Raw genomic sequence first — 27981 nt, 5'->3', positions numbered from 1 at the left:
TAGAAGGAAATAATCAAGATAAAAGCAGAAATCAACAAAATAGAAAACAGACAAAAATAGCAATAAACAATGCAAACAAAAGCTTGCTTTTTTGAATTAATAAAACCCACAAGCCTCCAGTCAGAATGATCAAGAAAAGATAAAAACTATTTGAGGAACTGAAAGTTGATTTAACATTTGAAAATCAACCAATGTAAGTTACCTGCGTCATGCCTGGTTTTCAGATACTTCTGCACCCAATAGGAGATACTGCTGTAGCATTACAACCCTCAACTGGAAAATCCTCGAAAGATAGTGGTGAAGCAAAATCCTCTCAGTGGGTAGATCTCCAAAAAATACATTTGGTTGTCCACTCTATCTGGATGGTGAACTGGCCAGAAGAACAGATATATACTGATTAATTAACTGGTAGTTGCTAATGATTTCACTGCATGCTTAGGAGACTTGGAGAGAATAGAGGCCTTTGAAGATAATTAGAAAGAAGGTGTGGGGAAGAGGTATGTGAATGGACCTTTCCAATGGGCAAGCTGTAACGATATTTGAGTTCAATAAAAATGCTCACAAAAGGTCATCTATTGCAGGGGAGGCTCTCAATCAGATGGACAAGAGGACACATAGTATAGATGTCACTCTACCTTTTTTCAGACACAGCAGTGTTTGTTCAAGGAGCTCAAGTACAACCTGGCCATGTTACAGGGATAAAGACTATGCATGGATTCAACAACATCAGCTTCCCCTCAATAAGTCTGACCTAGCTAAGCCCCCAGGAAGCTTCACATACTTGCAATAAAGACTTAGGCTAGACCCTCAGTATGACATTCCCTGGGGCAGCAGTCAGCCAATTAGTAACAAATTGATTACACTGGACTCCTTATATCACAGAGGTAACAGCAATCTGTCCTTACTGAAATAGATGTATATTATGGGTATGGATTGTGTCTTCCCTGCTCATATGGTACTTCGGCCAGCACCACCATCATCCATGGATTTAAGCAGAATGCCGTATTTACTATAATGGTGTTTTATACAGCATTGCTTCTAATCAGGAAACACATTTCACCAAAAAAGAAGCATGGTAATGGGCTCTTGTCTATGGAATTCATTGATCTTTCCCACATACCCCATTATCCAGAAGCAGCTAGTCTGATGTAATGTTCAAACAACCTAGTGATGGCTTGGTTTCAACGCCAATGCCAGTGCGGAGAGGACATCTTGAAAGATTGGGATTATCTTCCAAAATTAACACATCTTTCAGTGTATAATGCTGTCTCTTCTATAGCCAGAATGAACAGATCCACAAATCAAAGGTGGGAAATAGAAGTAGCTTTTCCCATTCTTACACCTAATAATCTACTTCCAGAATTTTTACTTCCCATTTCTTCAACTTTGAGTTCTGTTGGTTTGGAAGCCTTAGTTCCAACAGGGAAATGCTTCTACCACAAACACAATAATAGTTCCATTGAATGGGAAGTTGAGGTGTCATTTAGCCATTTTGGGCTCTCCATGCCATGGGACCAACAGCCAAAAATGGATTACTCACTGAGTGAGATGACTGATCCTAAATACCAAGGGGGAACTGGGTCTCTGCTACATAATAGGGACAGTTTCCCAAGAGTTTCTCTGAAATCCAGGGGATTTTCTTTTTTTTTTTAATTTTTTTTAACGTTTATTTATTTTTTTGACACAGAGAGAGACAGAGCATGAACGGGGGAGGGTCAGAGAGAGGGAGACACAGAATCTGAAACAGGCTCCAGGCTCTGAGCTGTCAGCACAGAGCCCGACGCAGGGCTCGAACTCACGGACCGCAAGATCATGACCTGAGCCGAAGTCGGCTGCTTAACCGACTGAGCCACCCGGGTGTCCCTCCAGGGGATTTTCTGAGCACTTCCACATCTAATAGGAAAGACTGATGGGAAATTAAAGCAGTCAGAAAAAAGTAGGACCCTGAGAGAGATTCAGGAATGAAAGTTTGGTTCACCCCACCAGATAAAAATCCAAAGGTTCTAGTGGAGGGCAAAGGAAATAATCAATGGATAGTGGAAGACGACAGTTACAAATGTCAACTAGGACCTGTGACCACTTACATAAATGAGCACAATAACAGCAATGCCTATTTTCTTGTAACTTTTTCTGTGTGTACATAAAAAGAATCTCTCTCCTGATTCCTCTTGTTTTATATAAGGATTGCTGGTTGCTGTTAACTTTACAATTTAGTCTTTTGGTTTAATATATTCAGATAGGACCTTGACTGAATGTGAGTAGTACTTAACATCACTTATATATGTATACTGTTAACTATAACTGAATGGCAAACATTCTCCTGACTCAGGACATTTGTAGATGCTTTTTCCTCTTCTTTGAATGTTCTTCTCCTATATATCTATAAAGGCTTCTCTTTCACCTTCTTTTAATCTTTTTTAATCTCTTTCACCTTCTTTTAATCAATGTCACTTTTCCCAGATATGCTTTCTCTGACCACTCTATTTAAAACTCAAAGTACTCGGGATGCCTGAGTGGCTCAGTTGGTTCAGTGTCCAACTTCGGCTCAGGTCATGATCTCACAGTTCGTGAGTTTGAGCCCTAAGTCAGGCTCTGTGGTGACACCTTGGAGCCTGGAGCCTGGAGCCTGCTTCAGATTCTGTGTGTGTGTCTCTCTCTGCCATTCCCCCACTTGCGCTCTGTTTCTCTCTCTGTCTCAAAAATAAACAACAAAAAAAAATTTAAACTCAAAGTACTTAGCACCATCTAAAATATTATATATTTTACTTGTTTACCTCACTGACTTTCTGTTTCCCACTCCAGCTTGTTAACTGCTATATCTTTAGTGCATAGAACAGTGTAGACACTCAAGAAATATTTGTTGACAAGGGTTTGGGGAATGTGATTAATTTGTGAGGGTTTAAGAAAGGTATTATGGTTATATTAACAAAATTATTTTATTTAATCCTCACATCAACCCCCATGAGGTATTATCTCCACTTTACAATATTATTCTATTTTATAAATGTAAAAACAGAAGGCCTGTGATTATGTATTACGCACAGGACTGCATAGCTGATGAATGATGGAGCCATTTCAGTAAACTCTAACCCAGGCTTCTCTTGACTTCAGTTTACTGCAGCCTGTCTAGGCCTCATGTTCCTCAGCAATAATGTGGAAATGGTCCCAAGCTACCCCATCCTCTAAAGTAATTGTCCCCAGAGTGGAGTAGGATGGGCACATCCAGGGTGTACATGATGGTCCATCAGAATGTTAAAAGAAAATGTTAGATTTCTATTCACATTTTAAATCTAAAAAAAAAATTTAAGAAATTCAGGTTTGCTACTATTCAATATACAGATGGACACTGGTATCCTTATTTGGATGCCAGCTGGTTGTGAGTCATTTTGGAATCTTGAGGGAGAGATAGGAGTTCCACAGTGCAGATGGACTGATAGTGGTGCTCGCCCATCTTACATTTTTTGTGCTTATGAGATGACATCAGTGTGTTCATTTTTGTAGAAACAAGACTTAAATAGCAGAATCTTTATCATACAGTGGTCTATGATGGAATGGGGACTGATGACAAAGGTATTTGGCTTCACTCAGAGATTTGCTAGGCATTTCTGGTCAAAGTATTAAAATAGTTGTCAGAACCTATAAATAACTGACTTTTCTTTTACAAAAAGAAACATTCTGGGGCGCCTGGGTGGCTCAGTTGGTTGAGCGTCCGACTCTTGATTTTGGCTCAGGTTGTGATCCCAGGGTTGTGGGACTGAGCTCCGAGTGAGTCTCTGTGCTGAGCACGGAGCCTGCTTGGGATTCCCTCTCTCCATCTGTCCCCGTCCCCTGCTCCTGCTCTCTCTTTCTCCCTCTAGCTGAAAAAACCAACCAACCAACCAACCAAACAAACAAACAAACAAGACATTCAAATTTTGCTGACTTTTTCAACAAGGTGGCTGTGAGTAGTATGCTATTTTATAAATACAAAAAAACCCCCATGTTTTGAAACTGTTCAAGCTAAAGTCCATAGTGTAATGAATGAGAAAACAATTGCTTTTTGAAAGCTACTATAAATATTTTGAAAAGTGATATTAAGAAGCGTTTTGGTGGGTTTTTTTGCCAAAAAATATAGAAAAAAATTATTATTATTTTTAAGTAAGCTCTATGCCCAATATAGGGTGTAAACTCAGGACCCCAAGATCAAGAGTCACATGTTCTATGGACTGAGCCACCCAGGCGTCTTGTTGGAAGTATGTCACTTATAAAAATGCTCATATTTGCACACATAAATCTTTGGAAATACTTTTTTACTGTGTTTAAGAATCTTCCAAATAAAATAGAGATCCAGTGGATTTTAAATATATTTAGTAAAAATATAACATCTTCTGATCAATTTGCAAATGCAGCTGATTGATATCCTGGAAAATAAAAACTAACTAGCTGGACTTGAATAAAATTGAATGGGACTTAAAAATTAGTTTCATGTTTCAGGTACTTGGGTGGCTCAGTTGGTTAGGTGTCTGACTCTAGGTTTTGGTTCAGGTCACGATTTCAAGGTTCGTGGGTTCCAGCCCTGCATCAGGCTCTGTGTTGACTGTGCAGAGCCTGCTTGGGATTCTCTCTCTCTCTCTGTCTCTCCCTGCCCCTCCCCTACTCACCCTCTCCCTCTCTCAAAATAAATAAACATTAAAAAAATTTTTTTACTTTCATGTTTAAGTCCAGCTAAATATTTTTCCCATGTTTGAGTAAGTCCAGCTAAATATTTTTCCATTTGGATCCTTTATATCTTTGTGAGTTTCATTTCCATTAAAATCAAGTAATAGATAATAGGTACAAACTTTGAAAATATTATTATAGTATATTAAACCATCATTTCAAAAATGAATTAAAATCAAATTGTGTTTACTTTAAAAACAAGGTCGTGGAAGCAAAAAGGTAATAAACAGTTTTATATTTTAAAATATTATGTTTCTTGGGGCGCCTGGGTGGCTCAGTCAGTTAAGCATCTGACTTCGGCTCAGGTCATGATCTCACGGTTCGTGAGTTTGAGCCCCGCATCGGGCTCTGTGCTGACAGCTCAGAGCCTGGAGCCTGCTTCGGATTCTGTGTCTCCCTCTCTCTCTGCCCCTCCCCTGTTCATGCTCTGTCTCTCTCTGACTCAAAAATAAATAAAAAACATTAAAAATTTAAAAAAAAAAAAAAATATTATGTTTCTTTCATCTTCATCTTATCCTTTAATTTTTAAATTTTAAAACATTTTTATGATTTAAAAATGTCCACGACAAATTAGGGCATTATTACACTCATACAATGTATTGATAATGTGGGTTCATGTTATAACATGTTGAGAGTTTGTGATAATAAAAAATTTGGAGATCATTTATTCACGTACCAGGTTTTTCAAGCTGAGCACTACTGACAATTTGGGCTGGAAAATTCTTTTTGTGGGGACTTTCCTGTACATTGTAAGTTAATTTAACAGCATCCCTGGCTTCAACCTACTAAATACCAAATACCAATAGTACTCCCCGCACAATCGGTTGTGACAATCTAAAACTCCCCCAGACAGTGACAAGAGTCCCCTTAGGGTAGGGTTGTCAGATTTAGCAAAACAAAACAAAACAAAACAAAAGAAAACAAAACAAAAGCAAAAGCCAAAACAAAAGGAGGTACTTATTTTTTTATCCTATTCTCTATTTATTGGAAATCCAAATTTAACTGGGTTCCTGCGTTTTATGCAACAACCCTAAGGGAAGAGGGCAAACCCACTCTTGCATTGGGAACCACAGGTGGCAAGTCTTATTATGTCTATGTTACTCTACATCCTTGCCTCTTTCCCAACCTCATCCTACCTTCCAAACCCTTCCACTATGCTCTCCAGAACTCATTATCCATAACCTGCAAAAGTCCCTGTGTTGTCAAGCTTTCTCTTCCATTTATCTTTATTAAAATCCGACTGACTCTCAGTCAGTCAGATATTCCTGTTGCCCCACCCAAATGGTGCTGTTTATAGACAGAATTTGATATAAGCAAAAACTATAACCGGTGTTTCCAATGGAAAACCATGCATTCTTCAGGTTATCTGATTCTAGCCTTTTATTGCTTAAAATTTTTAAAATATGTTTATTTATTTCTGAGAGAGAGAGAGAGAGAGAGAGAGAGAGAGAGAGAGAGAGAGACAACACAAATTTGGGAGGGGCAGAGAGAGAGGGAGACAACAGAATCTAAAGCAGACTCCAGGCTCTGAGCTGTCAGCATAGAGTCCAACTTGGGGGTCGAACCCACTAACCACAAGATCATGACCTGAGCTGAAGTCAGACACTTAACTGACTGAGCCATCCAGGTGCCCCTAGCTTTTTGTTGCTTTTGAGGTATTTTACAACTCTGTAAACTGTAGAGAACTAATAGTAATGCATAATAATTCTTGTCTATAGACATGAAATAAATTCTGTCCAGTGGAAATTCAATGGACTAGCCTCCTCCAATATGGGTAGAAGTCAATTTTGCTTTCTTTTCAAGTTCATTTCAATTTTCCTGACCTATAAATGTGGATTCACCTTTGGACATCTCACTGGTTAACTTGTTAATAGTGGTTAAAACCTTTAACACATTTCATTTTATATCTGTATAAGTCATGATTTTAATTTTTTTTAAAGATTTCTTTTCTTTTGAGAGGGAGAGGGAGAGAGAGAGAGAGAGAGAGAGAGAGAACACACTTGAGCAGAGGAGAGGGGCAGAGGGAGAAAGAGAGAATCCCAAGAAGGCTCTATCCTCAGGGCAGAACCCAACTTGGGGCTTGATCCTATGACTCTGGGTCATGACCTGAGCTGAAATCCAGAATCAGACACTCAACTGACTGAGCCACCCAGGTATCCCATGATTTTAATTTTTTTACAGTTTTTAAAAGTTTTCCTTTAACAGAGGTGGGATTGTTGTTGTTTTGCTTCCTATTGCTATATTCTGGCTATTATTCTTACACTTTGCTTAAAAAGAAAAAGAACAGCCAGCTTCTCTGAGGCCCATGCCACTCACCTGCTTAATTCTTTTTCTCTTCTCCTTATCTGCTGTATTCATGTAACTCCCCCTTCAGTCAAGCAAAGACTTTGGCCAATTATTTCCCTCTACCATAAGCCCTGCCATTATCCTGGGTGACTTCAACAATCAACAAGATGATCTGTCCACTAGGGTCCTGGCCACTCATTTCTTTGATCTCAATATCCTTTTCCTTGACTTCATAGGAGTCACCTACTCCTTCCATCACCCTTTGGACCCTGTCATCATAACTGTGTCAGTTTCAGAATCACTAATTCAAACATCTTCTTTACAATCTCTTCTCCTTCCAAATTGTGTGTTAACTACTCCTACAGCTTTTTTCAACCTCATTGGCACCTTCATTCATTGACCCTCATCAGCTTTCTTTCAATTCCTTTCTTGTTCTCCCTCCTTCACTTTTTTTATTAAAAAAAATTTTTTAACATTTATTTATTATTGAGAGACAGAGTGTGAACAGGGGAGGGGCAGAGAGAGAGGGAGACACAGAATCCGAAGCAGGCTCCAGGCTCTGAGTTGTCAGCACAGAGCCTGACATGGGGCTTGAACTCACAAACCTCAAGATCATGACCTGAGCCAAAGTCAGATGCTTAACCGACTGAGCCACCCAGGTGCCCCTCCCTCCTTCACTTTTAAAGTTTATTTATTTGAGAGAGAGAGAGAGAGAGAGAGAGAGAGAGAGAGAGACACCTGTGGGGGCTGGGCTGGAACCCATGAACCGTGAGATCATGACCTGAACAGAAATCAAGAGTCGGATGCTCAATTGATTGAGCCACTCAGACGTCCCTCTTATTCTCCCACCTGATCTAGGTTAGATTCCATGATCTATAATTTCACTGTTTTGTCAACCTAAACAACCCTAAACTCCATTGTTCCTCTTTTTTTTTTTCTTTTTTCACTTCATCTACCTGGAAAATCCCAAACCTAAATGAACTGTTTTCTTTATGGCCCTGGTTATGGGCAGTTTGTATACTGCTTATTGGTTCCAGAGAATGTCCAAATGAGCCCTAAACATCATTCAGGTTGGGTCATCTTGCTCTCCTGTTTTCTGTTAATTCAATCATTTCCTCTCTCATCAAACTTTGGTTCCCCCCTTCTTGCCCTATATTCTCAGATGACCATCTTCCTTGACAGAAAAAAGTAGAAACTATCACATGGGCACTACCCATCTTCTTCCTATAATCTTATAAACGTACCTTCACCTGTACCCATCCTGTCTTCTCTCTCTCCTACATCAGTGAAGGAGCAGTCCTTCCTTCTAACTAGGGCCAAATTCTTTTCCTGTGCTTTGTATCTCTTCTGCTCTGCTTCCTCAGAACTCCTCCCTGTAGACTGCACAGTCTGGTTTCATCTGTGTATCTTTTTCAATTTTTCCCTCTGAACAGGGTCCTTCTCAATGTTTTTTAAACATTCTCAACCTTTTTTTTTTCTTTTTTTCATTAAAAAACAAAGGGGGCACCGGGGTGGCTCAGTTGGTTGGGCGTCGGACTTCAGCTCAGGTCATGATCTCACTGCTTCGGGGTAGAAGCCCTGCATTGAGCTCTGTGCTGACAGCTCAGAGCCTGGAGTCTGCTTGAGATTCTGTCTCTCCCTCTCTCTCTGCCTCTCCCCAACTTGCACTCTGTCTCTCTCAAAAATAAACAAACACTTAAAACAACAACGACGACAACAACAACAACAACAACAAAACCTTCCTGGATCCTAATTTCCTTCCTAATTACTCATCTAACTGCCTCCATTTTCCTTCCTTCCACTCACTGTTCAGCCATTTGGTTCCCACATTATCATACCCCTGAAGGAGCTCTGATTGAGATCCTGTGTGTCTCACTAGTGAAGCATTGGTGTCAACAAATCCAACATTTTTCAGTCATCTTGTTGACTTTTCACCAACAATTGACACAACCGATCATTCTCTCCTTGAAATGCTGTTTTGTCCCAGGTTCCATAACAATACTCCTCCACTTTTTTTTTTTTTTATACTTCTGGCTAGTATATCCTCCTTGCAAGTATATCCTCCTCTACCCAGGCATTAAACCCAAACGTCTCAATACTAAGCCTTCTCTCTTCTTCCCACTTGGTATCACTCCTGAATATTCTTGTCCATGCCTAAGACTTTACCACCACCTCCACGTCAACAACTCCAGCCTTGATCGTGCATTTGAGCTCAGGCTACTATCAATTTTTATTGGAAGTCTCAGAGGTACCTCAAATTCAATATGTATGTAACTGAACTTATGGTTTTCCCCTCAAAACAGCTTTTTCCAGGGGTTCTAAATACCTAGGCATTTCCCTAATGTCTTGCCTCTCATCCCCCACTCTCTCGAATCCATCACCAGATTCTTTTTATATTAAATCCGTCTACTTCTCTCCAACTCCACTTTTAGTAGTCTTGTCTAAGCTACCATATTTTCTCCCCTGTATTACTGTAAAACTTCTTAATCATCTACTTCAATCCACTCCCAATCCTTTCTTCTTACAGCAGTCAAAGTAATCTTATAAAATGCATGTTTGATCATATAAGCCCCCTGTTAAAGAACCTTCAGTGACTTTTAAAGACTGAAGTCTTTAATAGGGCCAGGTCCTTGCAGAATCTAGCAGCTATCTAACTTCACCCTCACCTGATACCATGTCCCCATCCCACCTTCAGTCACACGGGCCTTCTAGGTTTCTCCACACACACAGCCTTTGCATGTGCTGTAACCTTTGCTTGGAGCACCTCCCTCCCCCAACCATCCACTTGGTCTCATTCACACCTACCTGTCCTTTAGATTACAGCTCTCTTTAATGTCTCTGATAGGATTCCCTCTTTTAATCTCTCACTGCCATCATGATCATAGCTAATACTCAGTCATGTTTAATACAAATTGGACACTGATCTAAGGGCTCTACCAATAAGAATTTATTTATCATAACAACTCCATTGAATGCACGTGGAAACTGAGGCATCACATACTTTCATGTACCACAACTGTTATTTTCCTTACATGCAAAATGGAACAATAGTACTTTCTTCCCAGGGTGGTTGAGAAAATTAAATGAGTCTGTAAAAGACTCAGAACAGTGCCAGCCACATAATAAATGTCCAGTAGATGTTAGCAATTGTTATTGTTGTAATCTTACATTTACTGCCTGATTATCCGATTAGACTGTTTCTGTCCTGTAAGTACTTTGAACATTGGTTCTTCTTTTTTGATATTATATTCTTTATGCCTACCCAGGGCAGTGGCACACAGTGAATGTTCAATGAACATTTCTCGAATGAATGAATAATTAATTCATGTCCAACTGCACAGGATTGTTAGAAGGCTAAAAGAAATGTGCGTTAGGTACTTTTAAAAACTACATAGGGACATAGAGATGTTAAACATTTAAAGGGTAAACTGTGATGCTAATGTAAGCATGACCAGAATCTTAGGAGGGAAAAAAAAAAAACCAAACTAATATGGGTTATATTTATCAGAGAAGGGATTCATAGATGTATAGAATTTGGATGGATGAAGTGGACCTCAAGATATGTAAAGGATTGTCGAGAGTACGTGGAGGTATATAGGGAAGTAGTTGGTATGTGATGAACAGTAACAGGAAATCTAGTTACAGATTTGGTTGAGACATATCACAGAGGGACTTCACAGGCAGATAAAGGAGTCTGGACCTGGCATGAAAGAGAAAAGGGAGAGTCTTGAGCAGGAGCATTTCAGGAAGATTCCTTCATCCAACTACTAGTAAGCCAGGAACTCTTCTTCATGCTGTAGATTCAATGGTGACCCAAACAAACTTTGGATGGTGAAGGGATTTGACCAGGTGATTTCTGAGATCCCATAAGTTTTATCATTTTGTGATTTGAATAATAATTATCTCCCAGCAAACTCATCACCAGCTCCAACTTAAATGGGATCTGTAGTTAAGAACGTTAATTATGTTCATGTAGTTTATTCAGAAGGAAGGGGGAAACATTTCATAAACACACGCTGTGGTCAGTTCATTTTCCAGCAGCCTGTCTTTGATTACCACTGAATCCATAAAGGCAATTTAAATTTGACTTCTGTACCAGAGAATCTCCTTTTTTCTCCTTGGGCATACTTTACTTTGGGGAAGGGGAATTGCCCAATTTTATTTTCCAAATGGTATTTGAACACTAAAAATGCTCAGTAAACATTATAAATCCATGGGACCATCTCTGGAAAAGAAATCTTGGCTATATGACCACATACCTATTGCAATACACAATAACTATTTTTAACAGTTTCTCATACCACTCACTAGGGGCTATTCATATGGAAGCCTAAAATTAAAAATAATTAAAAATAAAAGTAAAAGCAGCTGGCTCATGATGATTTTGTCAAGGAAACTTCAAATATACAAAACGCAGATGGTTAGTATAGAATATCACAGAAAATGTCACTGAATAATCCTGGCCATTGAGAATTTCTGTGCACTTTCACTCCATAAAGTTTATTTCAAACTAGACTTCATTCACCATAAAGAATTATGCACGGCAAACTTGAACCAAACATCTGGAAAGTAAGTTGGAATATGATTTGAAAATTCTAATAACAAGTAATATTCTAACTTTACTGAATTCAATTACTACACAGCCTGGGAATTCATTTCAAGACCTGTGAAAAATCCCCCCTTTAAAAAAAGAATTAGAAATCAATGAACAGAAGGAAATTTGGGAAATTTGCAAATATGTGGAAAATAAACACTCTCAAATAACCAGTGTGTCATGGAGGAAATTATAAGGGAAATTAGCAAACACCTTAAGATGAATGAAAATAGACAACATACAAAAATGTACAGGATGCAGTTAAAATAGTGCTTAAAGAGAAATGAAAGAAATAGGGGTGCCTGGGTGGCTCAGTCGGTTGAGCATCCGACTTCGGCTCAGGTCATGATCTCTGCATCAGACTCTGTGCTGACAGCTCAGAGCATGGAGCCTGCTTTGGATTCTGTGTCTCCCTCTCTCTCTGCCCCTCCCCTGCTCGCACCCTGTCTGTCTCTCTGTCCCTCAAAAATAAATATTAAAAAAAAAGAGAAATGAAAAGCTGTAAACATCTATATCAAAAAGATCTCAAATATGTAACAGGCTTCCAACTTAAAAAATTAGAAAAAGACTAAACCCAAAGCAAGCAGAAGGAAGTAAATTATAAAGACCACAGAAAAAATAAATGAAAAAGAGAAGAAAAACAATAAACAAAACCAAATGTTGGTTCTTTGAAAATATCAACAAAATTGACAAGTCTTTATCTAGAGCAAGAAAAAAAAAAGAGATGGAAAATCCAAATTACTAGAATTAAGAATGAAAGAGCTGATATTACTACCAACAGAAAGAAAAAAATTATAAGGGAGTATTATCAAAATGCCAACAACTTGAATAACCTAGGTGAATTCCTTGAAGCACACAAACTACCAAAACTGAATCAAAAAGAAACAGAACATCTGAATAAAACTGTAACACGTGAAGACATTAAAGCAGTAATCAAAACCTTCCCACAAAGAAAAGCCTAGGTGAGGTGATGTCCCTAGTAAATTCTACCAAAAGTTTATTTAAAAAAAAAAAAAAGCTTTATCTTCTTTTTTTTTTTTTTAAGTAAACTCTACCCCCCAACGTGGGCTTAAACTCATGACCCTGAGAGCAAGAGTCCCATGCTCTACTGACTAAGCTGGCCAGGTGCACCACTACCAAATGTTTCAAAAAGGTTAATGCTAATCCTTCACAGACTCTTCCCACAAATAGAGAATGGACTTCCTGGCTCCTTTTATGAGGCCCTGATCCCAAACCAGACAAAGATATCCTAAGAAAACCAAAGACCAGGGCCACCTGGGTGGCTTTGTAGGTTAAGTGTCCGACTTTTGATTTTGGCTCAGGTCATGATGTCACAGTTGTGAGATCAAGCCCACTGCTATCACTGTGGCCACTAAGGGCTCTGAGCTGGGCCTGGAACCAGCTTAATATTCTCTTGGGGTGCCTGGGTGGCTCAGCTGACTCCGGCTCAGGTCATGATCTCATGGCTTGTGAGTTCAAGCCCCACGTCAGGCTCTGTGCTGACAGCTCAGAGCCTGGAGCCTACTTCAGATTCTATGTCTCCCTCTCTCTCTGCCCCTCCCCTGCTCCTGCACTCTCTCTCTCTCTCTCAAAAATAAATAAAAACATTAAAAACGTTTAAAAAAAAAAGATTCTCTCTCTCCTACTCCCTCTGCCCTTCCCCCAGCTTGCTAGCACACACACCCTTTATCTTAAAAAAAAAAAAAAATACTAGCAAGGTGAATCCAGCAATGAATATAAAGGATTAAATATGATGACCAAATAGGGAATGGAAGATTGGTTTAACAAAATCAATCAACATAATGTAGCAAAGGACAAAACCATATGATCATCTCAATGAACAAAGAAAAAGCATTTGACAAAATCTAACACCCTTTCATGACAAAAAAACATTCTACAATTTGGAATAAAAAGGAACTCCTGCAACCTGATAAGGGAATCACGTGATACCTACAGCTAACATAGTATTATTTGGGGGTGACTAAAAGATGAAATCTTTCGCCCTAATATCAGGAGTAAGACAAGATGTCCATTATTACTACTTCTATTCAACATTGTATAGAGGTTCTGGCCAAGTCAGTTGGGTAAGAAAAAGAAATAAAAGGCATCTGGATTTCTAGGAGTCTATAAGATGATCTTGTATATAAAAAATTTGAGAAACATACACAAAACTTTAGAGCTAATAAATTGGTTAAGCAGGTTTGAATGATACAAGGTCAATATATAAAAACCTATTGCATTTCTAATTTTTTTTTACATTTTTATTTATTTTTGAGAGAGAGAGAGAGAGAGAGAGAGAGAGAGACAGCACACATGTGGGGGAGGGGCAAAGAGAGAATGAGACACAGAATTCAAAACAGGCTCTAGTCTCTGAGCTGTCAGCACAGAGCCCCACCTGGGGCTCAGGCTCAGAAACCATGAAATCATGACCTGAACTGAAGTCAGACGCTTAACCGACTGAGCCACCCAGGCATCCCTTGCATTTCTGTACACTAGCAATTTGATGAGGCAAGAACAGTCTTTTTAGAAAAATGGTGGTAGGACAACTGGATGTTCGCATGCCAAAGAACAAACGTAGACCCTGACCTCACACTGTATGAACAAAAATGAACTTAAAATGGATCATAGACTTAAATGTAAGAACAAAAACTATAAAACAATATCCTCTGATTCTATACATCTTGTTGGAGGAATTTGTATTTAAATAGATTTTTTTTCAAAATGAAAATTGACTGCTGTCTATTTGAAATGACCAATAAATAACATCCTTTAAAATTTGAAAGTCAAATTATATGTATAGTTAAGACGTTGATCTTTGTCTGAGTTAATATCTCTTATCTATGAGTAGCAGTTTATCTTACTTTAGAGTTGAGAATGTTTTTTAAATGGTTACTTATTTAGAGAGAGCATGCATGTACGTGCGTGTGAATGGCCGGGGGGGGGGGGGGGGTGGAGCTGAAGGAGAGAGAGAGAGCAAGAGAGAGTGAGAGGGAATACCAAGCAGGCTCCACTCTCAGTGCAGAGCCCGGCCCTGGGCTTGATCTCAGGAACCATGAGATCATGACCTGAGCCAAAATCAAGAGTTGGACGCTTAACCAACTGAGCCACCCTGATGCCCCTAGAATTAAAAATGTTTTAAGTGAAACATTTCTGAGGATGGTAGATTCCATATGTAGCTCTTAATATGCTAAAATTTAGTAAATGTGTGAGAAGGGTCTTAGTATTTTCTTAGTTGTTTTTTTTAACAATTTCTTTTTTAAAATTTTTTTACATAATCTCTACACCCAATGTGGGGCTTGAACTTAACCCCAAGATCAAGAGTTGTATGCTCCACTCATTGAGCCATCCAGATTACCCCTAAACAATTTCTGATGTTTGAGCATTTCCTTAGCATCTAGTCAGTTTTTAAAGATTCTTTACTCCTTCTTCAGTGATAATCAGGACCAAACAAAATAGAAATCAAAGAACAAATGAATTTCTGGGAACTCTATGTTTGATCAATATTCAACCCATGGTGGATGGAGCAAAGGGTAAGGGTTCCCATGTTAAGTAATTCCCATATCTAGATTTTTTCAGAATGAATTTTCAAAACAGCATTTTTCTAGAATGAAATTCAAAACAGTGTCAATATACAGGCGGTTCTGAGCCTAAGTAAGAAAAATAAGAATTTTTCACTATTCTTCCTTTTTCACTGCATATTCTATGCAATGGTTAGATTATTCAAAAGTCCAATTTCATTTGCTATTTTTGAGCTAAGTACACTGGACTTTTCACAATGAATGCCTATATCAGAAAGGCCAAGCTCCTATGGTCACTGAAGTTGATTAAATGTTATATAGTTACGTACGATATTATTAGTTTGCAATAAATGACAAAAGAGACTATGTTAAATTCTTAATAAAAGCAAATAGATATCGTGGGGCTTGATCTTTTGAAGCTGGGCTGTATTATAGGTAGAGCTGCCACATTTAACAAAAGATATAGGATGCTCCAATTCTATTTGAATTTCAGATAAACAATGAATAATTTAGTATAAGTGTATCCTAAAAATTGCATAGGAAAAACATATGCTAAGAAAATATTCATTGTTTATCTGAATTCATATTGAACTGGGCATCCTGCATTTTATCCGGCAACCCCAATTATGGGAAAAGAGGGAGAGAGATTTTATGCATTCTCCTTACAAAAGGCTGCCCAGACTAGCAGTAGGAAATAAACAGACTGAGTGGTCCTACATTTCTGTCCTGGTTGGTCACTGAACAGTTAAGGAAGTTTCTAGCAAAGTCCTAGAATTGGGCTGGCTTGTGATCAGATTCTGGTCTATTTTTAGGCTGTGGTAAATGGGACAGTTATTCCAGGGATTGGGGAAAAGCAAGTCACATTTAAAGTTGTGGAGAGGAGATATATGCCTAAGAGGGGAGAGGAGAGTGTGTCATATATCGCCACAGTAAAGGCCACTTCAACCACATCATTACTGTGTCCATCTTCTCCATCCCAAGCAAATAAGGTAGGTATGAGTGATGTCTCATTAATCTGGAAGGTGCCAGATGACTCCTGCTTTTGAAACTGTGGATTGAGTATGCCAGGCAAAGGAACAGTGAGATGGGAAACTGGCCTTGAAATCATCTCCACTGCAATGAAGCATAGATATCTTAAACTCAATCCTTCCAAAACTGAAGTCATTACCTTCCCCTCCAGATTCTTCCTCACTCCCTATGTTCATTCAAATATTCAACAAATATTCAAGTGGCCCCTAAGTGCCAGCCCGTGCTGGCTCTGGACACACACAGGTAAGCAGACAGACATGGTTCCTGCTCTCAGCTTACAGCAGAGTTGGGGATGCTCTGCTAAAATCACACAAATACGTGTTTAATTACGTTATGATATTGCTATGAAGAAAAGATATTGGGTGCTAAAAAATCATTAATCAAGCTGGTATACATACTGTTACTGATCTTTATGGGGCTACTATAATGCATAAACACTATGAAGCATCCGGAGAACAAAACTTTTTAAAACAGAAAGCACTACACATTGTCCTGTTTAGGAAAATCATATTCCATTAGAACCATGATTTCTGAGATCTGGTGAATTTCTAAGTTCAGCAACATTTGTTAAAACGTTGACCTTTAACTTACTCGCATATTTGTTATTGGTATAATTACTTATTGCAAAAAATAGAAGTAGGTGATTTTGCTTGATGGGGTGTCGGTCCACCTTTCATGGCTGCGTGCGCTCAACTGCCCATGCGCTATCTCTGATACAGAGGATGGAATTCCTGCTAAATTGGAAGGGCGAAAAGGACACCTGCCTATTTTAGTAGCTCACCATGGTTTATTTTAACGACAGGGGATAGGTTCTAGGAAAAGTACAATACACTGACAGGGGGATTTTACTGTATCTGGTAGAATTCCAAAGCACTTAACACTCAGTCTCCTCACTGGGGTCAACGCGCGGAGGGAGGCTCCCCACCTGCTGAAGTGCAGCTACTTCTGGCCTGGAACGTAGCTGCTGGTTAACAGCTGTACAGCCTCAGAGCTCTACGCTCAAGACCTTGAAGAGGAGCTCACTGCACCCAATTAAATAACGGATGTTGCTATTTTCGAATAATGCTTCTTGCATCTTGCGAATGTACCTGGAACTCATGGACAGTACTTTGTGTCTCAGAGCTTCTCAACTCAGTTTGGGCAATTTTCGTCCCATGTATTAGGACCCGCCCCCCTTTCCCATATACCGCTCTATTATTATCTATTATTATATCTACCAGACCGATAGCCTTTTTACCGAATGGCTGAGGGAAGGGAGAACTGCACTGGGGTGGAGGTGGGGGTGGGCAGTGTTAAAAATTTACTTGGTGGGGGAGGGACGGGTGCGCTCACAAAACCCCCAAGCGGCCTTACCCCAAGTGTCCAGTCCTAACTCCTGGTTCCCTTCCCTTGGACAGGGTTCGGGCGGCCCCAGGATGAGACGAACCGAGGGAGGGCGACCAGAGCCTGTCCTCCACCCGTCTGCCACTCCGGGCTGCATTTTCCCCACCGGAAAAAAAGAGCGGGCAGCCGACCTCGTCCCGGAGCCGGGCCCGCCGGCGGCGAAGGAGTGCCGGCCACCGGGGGAGGAAGGCGAGCCCGCAGCCCCGCGGCCGCTCCGTTTGTTACGCGCCCTCAACTTCACAGAGTGCGGCCGCTCAGGGGGCGCAGCGCGGGGAGGAGCTGGGGCGGGAAAGCCGCGCCGCCGCCCGTGGTCTCCAGGCCAGCCGCCCGCGTTCTTCCGGCCAGCAGCCCGCGGCGGGGGAGGGGCAGCCGCCACCCGCGTTCTCCCGGCACCGGCCGCCGGCGGAAGGGCCGCGCGGCGCGGAAGCGCGGCCGCAGCTGAGGATCAGCTGCTGGAGGAGGCGGAGAAGGAGAGGGAGGAGCCTAGGGGGGGAAAGGGAGGGAGGGGACCCTCTGGAAGCCGCGAACGCCACCGAGTGTCTGCACACCTCTCTCCGTCTGCCATGGCTGGTTAAAGAACCATCCGGATCGCAGCGCGGGGGGAGGGCTGGGTGGGGGGAGAGCGGCGGCCGCGCGTGAGGCCGAGGGAGGGGCGGCGGCGCGAGCGGCGGCGGCGGCGGTTCCAGCATGAAGAGGAGAGCTGGCCTGGGGGGCAGCATGAGGTCAGTGGTGGGCTTCTTGTCCCAGCGGGGCTTGCATGGGGACCCCCTGCTCACTCAGGACTTTCAGAGGAGACGCCTGCGGGGCTGCAGAAACCTCTACAAGAAGGACCTCCTCGGCCACTTCGGCTGTGTCAATGCCATTGAATTCTCCAACAATGGAGGCCAGTGGCTGGTCTCAGGTAAATCAACCCCCTTCCCCGCCCCGCGCCTCCCGGCCCCTCTCCACCCTCCCCTTTCGCTCTCCCTCGCTACCCTCCTTCTGCCCTCCGTCCCCACCCCCTCCCTCCTCAACCCCCCTTCTGCGGTGGGAAGGTTTGGTGTCAAATTCAAACCCTTGCAGGGGGAGGGTGGGGAGGGAGAGGATGTCTTCTGTAAAAAAGACCTAAAATGGTTGACAGGTCCTTAATTCGCTTTATCCCAAGTGTAAAGTGGTCTCTCCTGATGACTGCCCTGGAAGCGTGGGTCGGGGAGGGGGCGAGACTACCGCCTGACAAAGTTTGATGGGAAACTCTTCCTCGGTGTACTTTAAAAGGTGCGGGGGGCATTTTGGGGATTCGGAGGGGGAGGAGGCCGAGGCGCGCCGGAGGCCAGGGGGAGCTCGAGTCCCCAGCGCCGGCGTCCGGGAGAAGGGGCCTGGGGGCCAGGGGGCCGGGCGGTGACAGGGCTGGCCGCCCAGGGGTCGCGGGCCGCGACTCGGGGGCTGGCTGGGTGAGCGAGGAGAGGAGCCGGGCGGGCGGGTGGCTGTTGGCCGCCCCCTCGACGCCCTGAGGGGCCCGGCCCCGTCTCCCTCCGCTGTGGTGGCCTCTTCCGCGTCGTGTTTTTCTTATGGTGTGGGCAGTGCCAAGGACTCTGGAGGCTGAGGGGCACCCGTCTGAACTTGAATGCGCAACTTGGGAGGCTGGGGGTGGTGGGTGGGCGACCCTGGGAGACTTGTTGGCTGCAGCCCCGCGCCCGCACCCCCTTTGCCCGCGGCTACCGTTGCAGGTGGTCTCCGCACCTCCTCCCTCCCGCCCAGCTGGGCTGGGCTGCGCTGCCCCCGGGCTCCCCCTCCGGTGTGGGGAAAGTGGCGAAATCGAGGCCGGGGCTCCGGCCGGGCGGTGTAGGCCTCGCTCTCCCGGGGCTCCTAGCGACAGGCAGCTGAATCGATAGCCTATTGCTCCCGGGGAGGCCCGGGCCGGGCGGGCCGCGGCGACAGCTGCCCCGGGGGAGGTGCGCCTGCTGCCCGCGGGGGAGTTCGCCGCCGCCGCCCTCCTCCGGGGGGTCTCGGGGCCTAGGCGGGCGAGTGGGGATGGGTCCGCTGCGGGGGGTGGGGGGGGCCTCCCCGAAAACGGGCGAAGACGGCGGATCTGGCGTTCCGCTCGCCTTCTCCCCTACTCCGTCCCTTTTCCTGCATTGAGAGGGAGGAAGCGGGAGCCCCGCGCTGGACGTGGCGCTTCGCTTCACCCAGGCCGGTCCCCGAATGGTTTTCTAATTTACGTCAGTGGGCAGCTGGCCAGAAACTTCTGGGATCATAGCAAAGCATCCGTCGTCTTCGCGAGTAACAGTCGGAAGTGACACAGGCGTGCAGTCCAATTTAGGGGTAGCAGAGAGAAGACTCGTGTGATCATTTTCGCGATAAACCTTCTGGGGTTTCTCCAGAACTGACTTGACTTTTCCACCCCAGATCGTTTTCTCTTTGACTAGGTAGAGTTTAACCTTAGATCATCCCTTGAAGAAACCTGATATTCCACTTCAAGGCATACCCCAAACAAAAGCTTCCTTCCCCGATACTGCCAAAAATTCCAAGGGCAAAAGTGGGGAAGATCTCTAAAGAGCTCACAGGGTTGTTTTTTTTTTCCTCCTGTATTCGTTATATTCTAGTCCCCTTTCCAGACTGATGTTTTCCAACAGAGATGTTCCCAGACACAAGTAAACTCTCCCTCCTGGGTGAGGGAATTTTGGGGGTACTCTTTTATAGGCCCAACTAATCATGGTAATTAAGTCGTGAGTACAGTCCTACGTTGCCCAGCTTAACACTGTTAAAAAATAAGATTTATTAAGATATAATTCACATGCTATCAATTCACACATTTTAACACTTTTTTAAAAACACCAAAATGTTGCCTCCATTCTCAAGGAGTTATCCTTGTGCAGGACCTTCCCCTATGTCTTAAATGAACCCTATTTTCTCTAGTCTTGGCCAGTTTGTTTCCCTTATCTTAATTTTAGTATGTAGAAGAGGAGAGTCCTTCCCACAGAGCAGGCTATGGCAAACCTCCTAGTTTAGGCATTTATTTCCTTATTTTTCTAGGCCTGAGTTGCCCATCTCCATCAGTGCTTTCTGGGTTTCAGTCTTCTTTGCCCCTTACTCCTCCTCCTTCCCCTCACACTTCCTCTAGCTCAGTCCTTCCTGTTTCCTTTTTATCTGCTCTTGTCCTCCTTCCTAGTCCTTGCAGCAGGCTCCCCACTACCCACCCCCCTCCAAGTTTAGCTCTGATACACTTAGCTTTCCTTATTTATTTCCTAAACATAGAGTTTTGGTTAAAAGCCTTTTTAGCTATTCACCTTCCATTATCAGTACAATTTATGCTAACAGAAAATTCCTCCTGTTTGCTTCAGATTAGGAAGCCCCCCTCTGGGAGTCATAAATACACCTTAACTTGTTAAAGCTAATTAAATATTGTTCTGGGAAGTCCTTCAATAATCTTCGATTTAAAACTATTTAAAGTGTCATGTTTACATTTTCTCTTATCTATCATGTCCTTCAGTTAACACCTGAGGGGAGGGGCTCTTAGTGTTTTTGAGGCTAATGCTATCTATCCCTAATGTTTCACAATAATGTGGTAGGTAGGAGGCCAGACTTTGGGATGGTAATGAGATTACCTTTATGCATTTTGTCCTTGTTCTTGTATCTTGGATTGGTTAAAGCCTTTAGAAAGTGGTGATTAAAATGATAGTGTATTCATAGTTTGTTCACTGTTTTCATTTCCTAATTGTTTGGGCAGGCTCACGTTTCTTGTAACTGACACATACTGTTTGGTAGAATTAACTTAGATCTAGGGTAAACATATTTGTATGATTCCTATGGCCTTATAAAATGCTATTTGTTAAGGATACATTCATTGCTATTTTGTTCCTACAGCTAGCCCTTTTTCCAGGGCACAATGATGCCAGCAGATATTAAGAGTAAACCAGAGAATATCAGGAAGGAGAAAAGATGGTCTGTTGGGAAGTGTGACTGTGACAGCAACAAGTGGGAGGATGGTTTTTTGCTGTTTTAGAACATTAAAGTACTTTTCACCTAAAAAGTAGTTTTCTTTGTTGTTGATCAGAGAAAGGCGTGAACTGTGATATCATGTAAGGCAGTGTAGTGTAGCATACACATGGTTGAAATCACTGCTGTGTCACTTAATGTGTGACCTAAGCCTCTCTGAGTCTGTTTCCTGGTGTATGCAGTGGGAATACCAGCATTTACCTGAAGGGCTTTTGTGAGAACTATATTAGGTAAAGTTTAGTTGGGTGCTAAACAGAGTGCCAGGCCTCTCAGAGAAAATGTGAGTTTGTTTTCTTTCTGTTTTGGATTTAGGAACTTTTGGTATCGTTATCAGCTGACACTTGTTCTTAGACTATTGTTAATGGACATGTGCAAATGGGGCAGACGGGATAGTGTTGTGACTTTGGTATGGAATGAGAAGGCACAGTGTATGTTGAAGTACTACTTCTAAGAGATCCTACCAACATCAAGGAAGTTACGCTGAAACACATATTTAGGGGGTATCCTGCCTGGGTTTACCCTTTAAGTCTTTGGTTGCATCTAATAATATTATTTTCCCTGAATTGATATTTAAGGCATTGGAAGCTTTAGAACTAGCAGATTAATAGCCCATTAGTATGAAGTTTTGAGTTTCAGTGAGAGATTATGATCTCTTTCTTAACGCTTATGACTAAATACATGTAGGAAAAGCGCCTTCAGAAGCTTTTCAAATAGCATCAGCAACTGTACTGTTTCGAAGTGTTCAGTAGGAATTGTGAATGGAAAGGCATTTAATTATATTTACTTGGTCATAATATTTATAACTGAGATAACTGTTTAGTCCTATTTCATTTCACATAGGTCTCTGATTTTATTATCATAGGTTAGGTAGAGATGAATAGCATGAATTCTGGAATCAGGCTGCCTGGGGATGAATATCAATTCAACTACTTGCTAACCTTTGATAAGTCACTTAGTCTGTTTCCTCAGCTATACAGTAAGGGCAGTAATACCCCACAGGGTTGTGGTGAGGATTAAATGAAATAACACTTGTAAAGTTCTTAGCACAGAGGCCTAGCCCATGCTTTTGGTCTGGTTGCCACTGCTGCAACTCACAAAAAGCTTGAACCTCACAAAAAGCTTTTGGGAGATTGACGCTTTCAGTATCTAACATTTATTGCACAAAGCACTGTACAATGTGAAAAATTGAGAAAGATCTCAATGAGATGCACTGTTAAAAATGCTATGTAAAGAAGCTTAACCCCAGTATTGTCATCAAAGCGTGTTTTTAAGCATCAAATAATAGCTGTGATAATAACCATATGCTTAATTTGAACCTATTACTTCGATCATTTCCTTATTCCCAGTCCCAGTTCCCTGTTATGTCAATTTTCTGGAATCAGTTTTTTGTAAATAAATTCATCTAAGAGCATGTTATCTACAGGTAAGGTGTTTGGCTTTAGCCAGTGGAATAAAGTCTAACTTTATTAGAACTTCTCAGGTGTTTAATTAGAATTAATTTGTTGGTCCAGTGGTTAGTTTATCAGGGGAAATATGACCAGTGATAGGCCTGAAAAAGCTTTCAGAGTACGTACACATTTTGATAAGATGAATAGGGAATCAATTCTTGGATGTTCTTCCAGGCTTTTCTGTTTACTGATAATCCATTGCTGTGAAGGAGTTATATTTTATTCTTTGGTCTATTAATTAGTTCAACAAATAGTTTTTGAGTGCATAGTTTATAACGCAGAAGCAATGAAAACAGAGATGATGAATTGGGTATAAACCATGCTCTCAAGCTTGCACTTTAGGAACATTTGCTTATTGTTTGTAACAGTGCATGGCTCTTTTAAAAAATCTTCTCTGCTTTATGATACTTTAATTGATACTTGACTTTTCTATGTTTTACAGTACTTACTATAGCAAATAATTCTCTTGCTTATGAACTTTAGTGGGAAAGAGAGAAGGATCATAGAGATGGCCTTGGAGGACATTGCAATGATAAATTATAGAGATTGTGTCATAAGTATAAAGTAACATGGATATTTATAGATGCACGTTATTTTTCCCACTTGTTCTTTAGTCTGCTAATTGATATCTATCAAAGATTGGCAGATTTAGAATTATGCCCAGGTTTGTCACTTCTGCTTGAAAATAACCTATGGGGGGGGGGGGGGTCGGGCCTGGGTGGCTCAGTTGGTTAAGCATCCAACTTTGGCTCGGGTCATGATCTCGTGGTTTGTGAGTTCAAGCCCTGCATCAGGCTCGGTGCTGACAGCTCAGAGCCTGGAGCCTGCTTCAGATTGTGTCTCCTTCTCTCTCTGCCCCTCCCCTACTTGTGCTCTGTCTCTCTCCCTCTCTCTCAAAAATAAATAAACATTAAAAAAATAAAGTAACCTAGTGAGGTCTAACTAATGACCACCAGTCTTATGAGACATTATCACAGCAGAAAGTTGTCTTCGTCTTCTGTATTGTTTGAAGGATCATCATTAACTTGACTTATGCCAACGTGTTTTTGATGACTAAGAGTTCCTAAAAAGAGCAGTAGCCCTCAGTTATGTGTCCTGGCGACCACAAGTTATGTACTCATTCACTGATTATTGATAGCTTTCATTGTACAGTTGGAATCATTTAGATCAGGGAAACTTTATTGACCAGTAAAGCTTGAAACATGGATGGATGCTGCTTTCTGAATTACAAGTTAAAAAGTGCATTTATCTTCTTATGCATTGAGACAGATGAAGAGCGCTTCCATTGTTAATAAACAGCACTTAATTTTAATCTTTTTTTTCTCATGGTTTCTCATGGTTCTCATGCTTTTCTTACTGTTTTAGTCTGAATTTAGATACCCAGGAGTAGAATTAAAGCCTTTTAAGGTTAAAGGAACTAAAATCCTAATTCAAATGAAGATTATGTAGGTTAAGAAGGAATTGATTCTGTTTTCAATTTTTGGTACCCCACATAAGTATTGTCTCTTAGAGATAAAGAACTGAATGTTAATCTGTTAGGATTAACCCTTAGATTATTGTGAGAATGTGAAATTACATTTCTTTTTTATTGGATTTTTTTCTTTAAAATTTTGATTTTAATTTACAAGGGTTAGGTTACTGTTTGCCCCTGTGGGTATATAGGCTGATTTTAGGCGATCTTTGAATAAATATTTACATTTTAATGGTGCATTTATTTTTATATATGGAAAAGTTAACCAGCATGTATAAAACATTTTTAACGAATTTATTGCTTAAAATGAGGTTAAATTTTAAAAAGTCAATTTAAAGAAAAATAATGGTGAATGTGTTACATGGATATGGCAAAAATCAAAAGGTGATCAAGAGGGACCGAAGCTTGAGAAATATTGCATTAGGTAGTCTTTTTTGTATCTTCTTTCTTCCTCATTGAATCAGAGAGAAGGAAAGATCATCATTTTATGGAAAAGGAAGTGGGGAAGTAGAAAGAGGACTTGCCCAGAACTGCCTTGTTAGTCTTGGGCAGTCAGCATGCCAAGTAGGGCTCATTGCTCCCAGGCATGTGCTATTTCTAAGTTGCCTTTTTATATTTTTCTTTCCATTTTCTTCTTATAGGGTAGTTCACCTTTTCTGGATCTCTTCTAAAAATTGAAAACTGAAAAATTAGTAATTTCTGAGCACATGTGCAACCCTTGTTGCTCCTCTTAGGTGATAAATTTTATTTCTGTGTTTTGCTGTGAATAAAGTTAACTTGTTCCATACAGGCATCTTATGTTTATTCATTAAAAATATTTAATGTGAACGTACTATATATGCCTCGTTAATCTTAATAACTACAGAATAATTTTTTTTTAACCTTCATTTAGCTTATAATGTGTGCCAGGCCCTTTGTTAAGCACTTTATATGTCTTATTTTAAGCCACTTGGAAAATAGCCAGTGTTACCTATAGCCTAGAAAAGACACAGGCATTTGAAGGTTTTGTATTAATCATCATAACTAAGTGTTAAAGAATCAAAAAGGGACATTGATAAATGACTGCAGAGTGTTCTGTAATGCAGAGAACAGGTAGGGCATTAGTGGAAAAATAGATACTAGAATTCATTATTTCTGGTTAAAATGAAGTGAAATAGAATTCTAAGGATGAAAAAGATTTTTATTACGTTGGCCTATTACCTTGGTCTTTGTAGAAAATTTGGTTCCAATAGCTGCTTCCCAAGTTTTTGTTCTTTTCATTGTTAATACTTATTAGTCACCACGTAAGCTTCCTAAAACTTAACCCTCATTATCCCACATCTGCTGCTGATCCCTCAAAAATCTGCAGTGCTCCCCAGTGTCCACCAAATTAAATAGGATATCTCACCTGACATTCAACTGAGACTGCTGTTCATAAAGATAAATGTTTAACAATAAGTAGCTAATTTTTGAGCATGTCATTCATTTATCAAATATTATTTGGGGGTGTTTCATATGTCAGGCACATTTATATACATGACCACATCTAATACTTAAAAGAATCTTTCCTAAGGTAGGGTTAGTGCTGTTATCCTTATTTTACATATGAAGAAACGGCCTTAGAGAAGTTAAGTAACCATGAAGGTTCCTACAGTTTGTGGTGGAGCTGGATTTCTAGCCTGAGTCTGCTGGAACGCTGGGACGTACTAACTGCCCTGAAATTTTTAGAATGTTTTGTACATTTTAAAAGGATCTGACTTCCCCAACATTTTCTTCTCTTGGTGCTATCATTCCGATACTTTGCTAACTGCTTTTTTCCCCCTTTCTGTGTAAATGAAGGGAGGGGAGTATAGCTGTGGGGATGGATCAGTGGGCTTTGAGCCAATAAGCACAGTTCTGGTCACAGCTACAGTACTCGCCCCTTAAGCAGATCTCTCTTGGTGCTGGAAATCACTTCACCTGGATTTTGGTCTTGGCAGTCATCTAAAATCTTCTTCCTCACACTTTGCGTGTTCTATGCTTGCTTACATAAACCATGTAACTTCACACTGGGTTAAACTCCCCTGCTTTAGTGAGGTAGAATTAGGAGTGGGTATACTCAGGTTACCAGTTTGGTTCCTCTTCTGCATAAGACCAACTAAAGGTACAGACAACATACATGTCTTTACTGAGCCTGTAATTTGAGTTTGATGTCTGCAGAAAGCATGTGGATTGGGTACATTTGCCTGATTTCAGCCAAAAGAAATAGGTGTCTCCTCACTAGGGAATAGATGAATAATGATAAAGTGCTTTTTGGAAGAAGGTTTAAACAATGTAACATGGGCTTAATTGCCCAGAGAGCACTGGTAAGTCATTTGGAAGTGCTTTTCCACAGACACATAATATCATAAAGGGAGATATGACTCCTAGACCAGATAATAAGCCTGTTTTATCCTAAATGAACTTGAATTATAGTGTTCATGCAAGTAAAGTTAAATCTGTCACCAGCAACTTCATTCTGCTTCTGTGAAAAAGAAGGCATTTCATTTCCAAGGTTATTCATGGGTTAGGTGAACAAGGAGGGTTAGATTCCACTTGCTTGCCACATCAGTTATCCTAAGTCAGGGATTTAGGGAAAGACTTGACAACAGCAGTTTGTCACTTTAGTTATCTGCTCTTCCCATGCCTTCAGGGTCACATTTTCATTGCCACCTTATTCATTGTACTTTGCAGTATTGATATCCAAGATTCTATCACCTACCTCTCAGGATACAGAGTTGATATGCATTGGAGGTCAAGTCCATGTACTCTGAGTATTACTTTCTTATGGCTAATTTTTAAAATAAAGGTTATATTCCGGAGGACTGGGGCATGTAGGAATCAATGAGAAAATGGCATCTGAGGAAATTGACAGGGTTGTAACAAATCCTAGTAGCAGAGATGTTGGTGGAAAGACTGATTCCCATCTTCCCTGTTGCTTCTACTTGGTTCCTACCCCTTGATACAGTGAGGTAAGATTACCTTATATGGTCGATAAGGTAACTCTGTAGGTGCCCTGCCTACCTGGCTGCCTGCTGGGGTCCTTTATAACTAAGGTGACCACATATCCTGGTTTACTTGGGACCATCCCAATGTCCCCATTGTCCCAGTACAATTATGAGCCCTCCTTTCATTCCTAAAAATGTCCTAGTTTGAATGATAAGTTATATGTCCACCTACTCATAATCATAAATTGTTGTGTACTCAAGTAAAACCAAAGCCCTACTCTCTTAGCTTTTCTCATTTACCATTGAATGCCTCTGGTGAGAACACCTCCAAGCCTCTATTCTGTCAGGTCTTTCAGGTGCCACTTTTAGGGTACTGGATTGAGCCTGAGAGGCAGAGTGGTTGATAGTCATTTGTCCCCTCCTTGTCTTCTTATTAGAAGTGGGTGGGGGCAAGCTAACATTAAGAACATGCTATGTCCAGAGGCTAGTAAGTTATCCCTTCCTTACTATATACCTCCTCTTAGAGTTCTTTTTCTGCTGTTCACTTGTATATTCTTCAAAGCCCCCTTTTAAAAAAGTCTTCCTATGGGTTGTTTTTTGCAGTTGATTTTGAGCAAAGATGTTCTGAGGAATG

General features: G+C 41.2%; 3 protein-coding genes across 5 annotated transcripts in view; 2 read left to right on the top strand and 1 right to left on the bottom strand.

Moving 5' to 3' along the window:
- EXD2 (exonuclease 3'-5' domain containing 2) overlaps positions 1-17593 on the bottom strand; it is an 85238-nt gene extending 67645 nt beyond the window's left edge. The window contains exons 1-2 of the mRNA XM_019451428.2: positions 17479-17593; positions 203-370 (exon numbers count right to left, since the gene is read on the bottom strand). The gene's annotated coding sequence lies outside the window, so the exon portion shown is untranslated. The remainder of the gene's footprint in view (positions 1-202; positions 371-17478) is intronic.
- On the top strand, positions 15800-18083 carry LOC128773026 (translation initiation factor IF-2-like). Its single transcript, XM_053889534.1, has 2 exons — positions 15800-16085; positions 17523-18083. The coding sequence occupies exons 1-2, from the start codon at positions 15984-15986 to the stop codon at positions 18081-18083; spliced, it is 663 nt and encodes a 220-aa protein (XP_053745509.1). The 5' UTR covers positions 15800-15983.
- The window catches only part of DCAF5 (DDB1 and CUL4 associated factor 5), a 105843-nt gene continuing 95937 nt past the window's right edge, over positions 18076-27981 (top strand). For 2 of the 3 annotated variants that reach the window (XM_019451422.2, XM_019451419.2), the window contains exon 1: positions 18076-18409. In XM_019451422.2, the coding sequence (XP_019306967.1) occupies positions 18196-18409 (214 nt within the window). In that variant the 5' untranslated portion in view covers positions 18076-18195. The remainder of the gene's footprint in view (positions 18410-27981) is intronic. The other variant, XM_053889532.1, reaches the window with a different exon arrangement.

Source organism: Panthera pardus, unplaced genomic scaffold (assembly GCF_024362965.1).
Source record: "Panthera pardus isolate Hobbes unplaced genomic scaffold, ASM2436296v1 HiC_scaffold_24, whole genome shotgun sequence".
NCBI classification, from domain to species: Eukaryota; Metazoa; Chordata; class Mammalia; order Carnivora; family Felidae; genus Panthera; species Panthera pardus.
The sequence above is the reverse complement of the archived record's forward strand: the minus strand, read 5'-3'. Positions and strand labels throughout refer to the sequence as shown.

Coding starts and splice junctions, on each gene's coding strand:
- LOC128773026 (XM_053889534.1), top strand. CDS start 15,984: ATGCCTAAGAGGGGAGAGGAGAGTGTGTCATATATCGCCACAGTAAAG. Junction 16,086..17,522: donor CTCCATCCCAAGCAAATAAG/GTAGGTATGAGT, acceptor TCCCTTGGACAG/GGTTCGGGCGGCCCCAGGAT.